Raw genomic sequence first — 6,507 nt, 5'->3', positions numbered from 1 at the left:
GAGGATAAAGTTCCTATAGACGATTTCTTTCCCACAGAGAATATAGCTCTTTTGGACACATCATTCATAGGTCACATATCGCTCATATCTGACGGATTGCTGGACGAATCAAATGGCAAATTGACGACTGACACTACTGATAAAAGATCAATCATATCCATCAGCGACAGAACATCAACAGAACTTATTGACATACCAATTAAGGTTGCTTGTAATGCTTTGAATCATAATATATCTGATGTCTCTCTACAAGAAGCAAACGCGATTAGACGGAATATCAAAGATCGACCTTGGTATGCCGATATAGTCAACTATTTAGCCGCTGATTTTGAACCAGAAAATTTAAAAGGTTATGAAAGAAAGAAATTCTTTGGAGACTCGGTTTTTATTCGGTTTAATCGGTTTTAAATGTTTATGGGGATATGGGGATTTTAAAGAAAAATAAAATGAAATAGCACCTTTCCGTTCGTTATCACTCCTTTAATTGTTGGATTTAGTCAGAAGTTAACTCGTTTGCCTTAATTTCAGATGCCGCCGAGGAGAGCTACCCATGCTCAGATTGCTAGAGATGCTAGAGAGGCTCATGATGAGCATGTTCAGCCCGCAGTTCCGCAGCCCAAAGTTCCTCAGGTTGACCAGGAGGCTATGAGACAGATGGTTCATGATGCTGCTAGACAGGTTGCTCAGGAAGCAGTTCAGCAGATTGCCCAAGAGGCAACCAGGCAAGCCACTCAAGAGGCTGCCCGAGTAGCTTCTCAGGAAGTTGCTCGACAGATGGCTGCAGCTCAGCAGGTTCCGCAAGGTCCTCAGATTCATGTGCAGCAGGGTCCGCAGATTCATATGCAGCAGGTTCCGCCCGTTCAGGTTCAGCATGATCATCAGGTTCCAGCTCAGCAGGCCCCAGCGCCACAGTATCCGCAGGTTCCTATTCAGCCGGCTCCAGGTGTCTTTCAGGTTCCGCCGCCGCCACCCGTCATTCCAGTGCATGTGCCCGAGGTTGATGAAACATTTATCAGGGTGTTGTCACAGATGAAGTATGTGAACTTGGAGCATTTCAGTGGTACGACGGACCCTACACTTGCTCACGATTGGAGGGACAGTTTGGATAAGTGTTTGAACACTATCTCATGCCCACCAAGGCACAAACTTAGGATTACTGAGTTATATTTACGCGGAGATGCAGCAGTGTGGTGGGATGGAGTGCGAGTGATGCACCGTGGCGAGATGACTTATGAGGATTTCATGTATGCTTTCAACAAGAAGTATTTTCCAAGAGAAGCTTTGGATGAGAAGAAGAACGACTTTGAGAGTTTGAGGCAGGGTGGAAAGTCTGTCAGAGAGTATGAGCATGAGTTTCGCCAGCTTCACCGATTTGCGGGTAATGGTATGGATGAGGAGGATCTTATCAGGAGGTTCTTAAAAGGGATACGAGTAGAACTTCACGGTAGGTGCAGTATGGTCACCTATGCCAGTTTGGAGGATCTGGTAGAGAAGGCCGTTGTGCAAGAGAAATGTATTGCAGCAGAGCAGAAGTTCAACAAGGCAGCTCAGCCTAAGACCGGAGGGACTTCCGGGTTGCAAAAGAGGACCTTGGATCAGTCAGGCATCCAGTGCTTTCATTGCGGGAAGTTTGGACATAAGAGTAGGGTTTGTCGAAGCAGGTTAGCCGTGCCCGTGTTGCACAGCCAGTAGCAGTGGCAGCAGCCCCAGTAGTGGCAGTTGGGAACTGCTTTGGCTGTAACCAGCCGGGTCACATGATCAGGGATTGCCCGAGGAGGGGCAATGCAGCGCTTCCACCACCACCGAAGCGTCTAGCCATCGCTCCACGTGTGTTTACAGTTGGAGATGCCCAGGGAGCCGAGCCGATAGCGGGTATGCATCTTATTCATACTTGTTGTGTTTGAATATTTTGGTTTGTGGTTATCATGTGTAGTTAGTAAAAATCTTGTGTAGGATTGGTTTCGGTTGGAGGTGAGTCAGCTCACACCTTATTCGACTCGGGAGCTTCTCCTAGTTTCGTGAGTCCGCGTTTGGTCAAGTCGTGGTCTTTCCGGGGTGTCTTCGAACCGAAGGCTAAGCAGATTCAAACTGCCGGCACCGAGAGATTGGAAGCGATTGGAGTTCATCGTGATGTACCAGTTATGCTTGGAGGAGTTGATTTGCTCGGAGATTTGAAAGAGATGGAGATGACCTTCTACGACGTCATACTTGGGATGGATTGGTTGACGCGACATCGAGTTGTATTAAATTGCCCGGAGGCAAGAGTTAATATCCCGAGAGCAGAAGGGAAAATCACATTTGAGGGAATCCAGTCACACCAGGGATGGTACAAGCCGAGGAGGCAATCCGGAGGGGTAGTTAGGCCTTTCTGGCCACCATAGAAATGGTGGAAGAGACGGAGGCGCCATACCTAGGAAATATTTCCGTGGCTGCGGAGTATGCAGACGTGTTCGAACCATTACGGGGACCCCCACCACACCGGAGTAATGCTTTCACGATCGAACTAGAACCCGGAACCGCTCCGGTATCCAAGGCACCCTACCGACTGGCGCCTGCAGAAATGGCGGATCTCAAGAAGCAATTGGAAGAGTTAGTAGAGAAAGGATTCATACGTCCGAGCAGCTCGCCGTGGGGCGCGCCAGTGCTGTTCGTGAAGAAAAGGATGGGAGCTTACGACTTTGCATAGATTACCGAGGATTGAACAAGGTGACCGTCAAGAACAAGTACCCCCTTCCCCGCATAGATGAACTTTTGGACCAGCTAGGAGGAGCCACCTGGTTCTCAAAGATTGACCTCGCGTCGGGGTACCACCAAATTCCCATCCATGAGGAGGATGTTAGGAAGACGGCTTTCCGTACCCGGTACGGGCATTATGAATTCGTGGTAACGCTTTTCGGCCTAACCAATGCCCCAGCAGCCTTCATGGGACTAATGAATGACATCTTTAGAGAGTATCTGGACCATTGCGTAATCGTCTTCATCGACGACATTTTGATCTACTCTAAAAGCCGAGAGGAACACGAGCAACATCTGAGAATGGTGCTGGACAAGTTGAGGGAACACCAGTTGTATGCCAAACTCAGTAAGTGCAGTTTTTGGCAACGGAAGATCGGATTCTTGGGGCATGTGATTTCGGAAACGGTGTAGAGGTGGACCCCAAGAAAATAGAAGCGATCGTGAAATGGCCAGCACCTGGTACTGCCACCGACATCCGGAGTTTTCTCGGATTAGCAGGGTACTATCGAAAGTTCGTTGAAGGGTTCGCGGCAACGGCTAAACCGCTCACCCGCCTTACGGGTAAGGAGGCTAAGTTCATGTGGTCGGAAGCGTGCGAAGAGGGGTTCAAACGACTGAAGGAGGCTCTGACCCAAGCCCCGGTATTGGTACTACCGAGACCAGGAGTACCCTATACCGTGTACATAGATGCGTCAGGAATGGGGTGGGCTGTGTACAAATGCAAGAAGGACGGGTGATCGCCTATGCATCCAGACAGCTACGGAAACACGAGATTAATTACCCGACCCATGACCTCGAATTGGCAGCAGTAGTTTTTGCCCTCAAGATCTGGCGATCCTACCTGTATGGAGAGAAAGTACAAGTGTACACGGACCATAAGAGCCTGAAATATGTCTTCACCCAGGGGGACCTTAACTTGCGGCAGCGCAGATGGATGGAATTATTAGCGGATTATGACCTGAGCATTGATTACCATCCCGGGAAAGCCAACCTAGTGGCGGATGCCCTGAGCCGAAGGAAAGCAGATGTGTCAGGAGCAAAGGAAACTCAAGAGCTAGTTGCGGTCCTAGCAAACTTACGCCTATGTGCGACGACTGTGGACGAAGACGGGGCGGGATTGGAGGCAGTGGAGCAAGCCGACTTGCTCAGTCGCATTAAGAAGGCTACCGGGTAACCGGTAATGGAACCGTTCTGTTTAGGGGACGAGTGTGCGTACCAAGTGGGGGAGATCTGAGGACCGAAGTGTTGAGACAGGCTCACCAGTCGCGATTCTCGATTCATCCCGGAAAGACGAAGATGTATCAGGACCTGAAACAATATTATCATTGGGAAGGGATAAAGAAAGACGTGAGCGATTGGATATCCCGGTGTCAGACCTGCCAGCGAGTCAAGGCGGAACGGGGAGTTCCCGGGGGACTACTACAGGGATTACCCCTACCACAGTGGAAATGGGATATGGTGACGATGGACTTTGTTACGGGATTACCGAGAACCTCCGGAAATAAAGACGCAGTGTGGGTTATAGTCGACCGCCTGACCAAATCAGCGTATTTCCTACCAATCAAAACCACATATAAGACAGAGGATCTGGCGCGGGAGTACTTGAACACAATCGTGAGGTTGCACGGAGTACCGGTGAGTATAGTGTCTGACAGAGACCCCAAGTTTACCTCCAACTTCTGGCAGGCCTTCCAAAAGGCATTGGGGACCAAAGTCCACCTGAGTACCGCATATCACCCCCAAACAGACGGACAGTCCGAGCGAACCATAAGGACATTGGAGGACCTACTCCGGTCAAGTGTCCTGGATTGGAGAGGAAGGTGGGGCGAACACCTACCCCTGGTTGAGTTTTCCTACAATAACAGCTACCACGCAAGTATTGAAATGTCCCCCTTTGAGGCATTATACGGTCGACCATGTCGCACCCCCTTGTGTTGGACCGAAGTGGGGGAGGAGCGCGCTATGACACCCGAAATGGTCAGGGAAACGGTAGAACAAGTGGAACTACTCAAGGAAAAGTTGAAGGAAGCGCATGACCGACAGAGGAGTTACACAGACAAACGGAGGAAGGATTTAGAATTTGCAGTGGGAGATGAGGTGTACCTAAAGATGAGGATTTTCCGGGGAAGTGACCCAAACCGGAAGTTGAAAAAGTTGAGGCCTAGGTATATGGGCCCATACGTGATTACGAAAAGGATTGGTGCGGTTGCATACCGGTTGGCACTACCTCTGGAACTCTCAGACTTCCACGACATGTTTCACGTGTCGGTACTGCGAAGAGTAGTACGAGAACCTGAACTAATCCTACCTCAACCACCTGAGGACACGCAAAAGAACCTCACCCTGATCAGCAAGCCCGTAAAAATTGTGGAAGAGAAGGAAGTAAACCATCGGGGGAGGAAGACAAGAATGGTGCTAGTCCGATGGGAAAGGGACGGAATCTATGAAGATGTGTGGGAACCTGAATCGCAACTACGGAATAGTCATCCCAGGATGTTTGAGGATCGGGAAAGAAATTAGGAGGAAAACCAGAATTCGGGGACGAATTCGTCCCAAGTGGGGGAGAGTTGTAACATCCCGGGCCCGGCCCAAAATGAAACCCGAGAACTGCAGGCCCAAGAGAGTGAAACCCTACCCAAGGCTCTCCCATTCCTTATAAAAGGGGCAGCACTCCTAGGGTTTCACCACAAGAGAGACAGCAAGCGAAGCCCTGCTCGACCAGAACCTCGCCGCCGCCTCCCATCGTCGACGACCAGGCCGCCGCCGTCCGCTCGCCAGCCGCCGATCGTCCCGCGCGCAGTCCGAGCCGTCGATCCCGAGCCCCCAGTCGTCGCCTCCTTGATTCCTTTTCTTGTAACCTTCTCAGATCTGAACCTCAAGATCCGGAGAGGTGACCATCTCTTTTCCCATTTCCTAGAACCAGATCTACCACTTCAAGAGACTAAGGTGAGGACTTGGTTGTGAACTCGTCTCATGCTGAGTAGTTGGTCATGTCATAGTCATGTGTTAATCGGATCTGAATCATGTGTGTGTGGTGTTGCGGTTGTGGTAGCCTAGATGGCTTGTGTTATGTGATATGTGTTGATGAGTTGAAGCACCTAGATCTATTAGGGTGCTGTAAATGAAAATGAGAAGTGATAAGTGTGATCATGAATAAGAGTCTATGTGTTAAAGTATGTGAAAGTGGAAGTGAAAGTGATTGAGTAAAGTGAAAGGGTTTGAGTAAAGTGAAAGTGGTTAAGAACGAGAATGAGTTTGAGAATGTGAAAGCGGAAATGTCAATGAACTTGTTTGTAGTCCTGTTTGGACCACCGAGAACGGGTGGGTGTCTAGAGTCTAAGATGTGATGAGACCCGTGGGACAGTAGCCTAACACGAGGTACCCACGGGAAGTAACGAGGATTGCCTACCGCGAGATGCAGGATATAAGAAGATGTGGCACCTAGGATCAAGTCGAGTCAATGCCGAGTCGTGGCATAATTATAACTATTACGACCGGGTGGCGGACAGTGCCGATGGGCCAACGAGCTGCAACTCGGATAGTCATTTAGGAAGCTGAGGGGCGGACGGTTACCCGAGAGAAGTGCGCCCCTTTCAGGATAGGCTGGACGGGTAGAGAGACCCGTAAAACGGCTATAGGTCCTTACGTCTAGGTTGATTGAATGTGTAGATTGCTGTGTGGTTTAGTGCTTATTAACTTGTGACTGTGTTGACTGTTATTGGGCTTGAGTGGGTTTGTGGGTTCCTAGAGCCTGTCCTCACTGAGTATTCT

General features: G+C 49.7%; 1 protein-coding gene across 1 annotated transcript in view; it reads left to right on the top strand.

Annotated features, from left to right (window-relative positions):
- The first annotated feature begins 528 nt into the window (after positions 1 to 528).
- LOC130498332 (uncharacterized) overlaps positions 529 to 6,507 on the top strand; it is a 6,286-nt gene continuing 307 nt past the window's right edge. The window contains exon 1 of the mRNA XM_056991608.1: positions 529 to 1,872. Within this exon, the coding sequence (XP_056847588.1) occupies positions 529 to 1,692 (1,164 nt within the window). The 3' untranslated portion in view covers positions 1,693 to 1,872. The remainder of the gene's footprint in view (positions 1,873 to 6,507) is intronic.

The sequence above is a fragment of the Raphanus sativus genome, chromosome 8 (genome assembly GCF_000801105.2).
Source record: "Raphanus sativus cultivar WK10039 chromosome 8, ASM80110v3, whole genome shotgun sequence".
Taxonomy (NCBI): Eukaryota; Viridiplantae; Streptophyta; class Magnoliopsida; order Brassicales; family Brassicaceae; genus Raphanus; species Raphanus sativus.
Note: the sequence above shows the minus strand (reverse complement) of the source record. Positions and strands in the feature narration are given on the sequence as shown.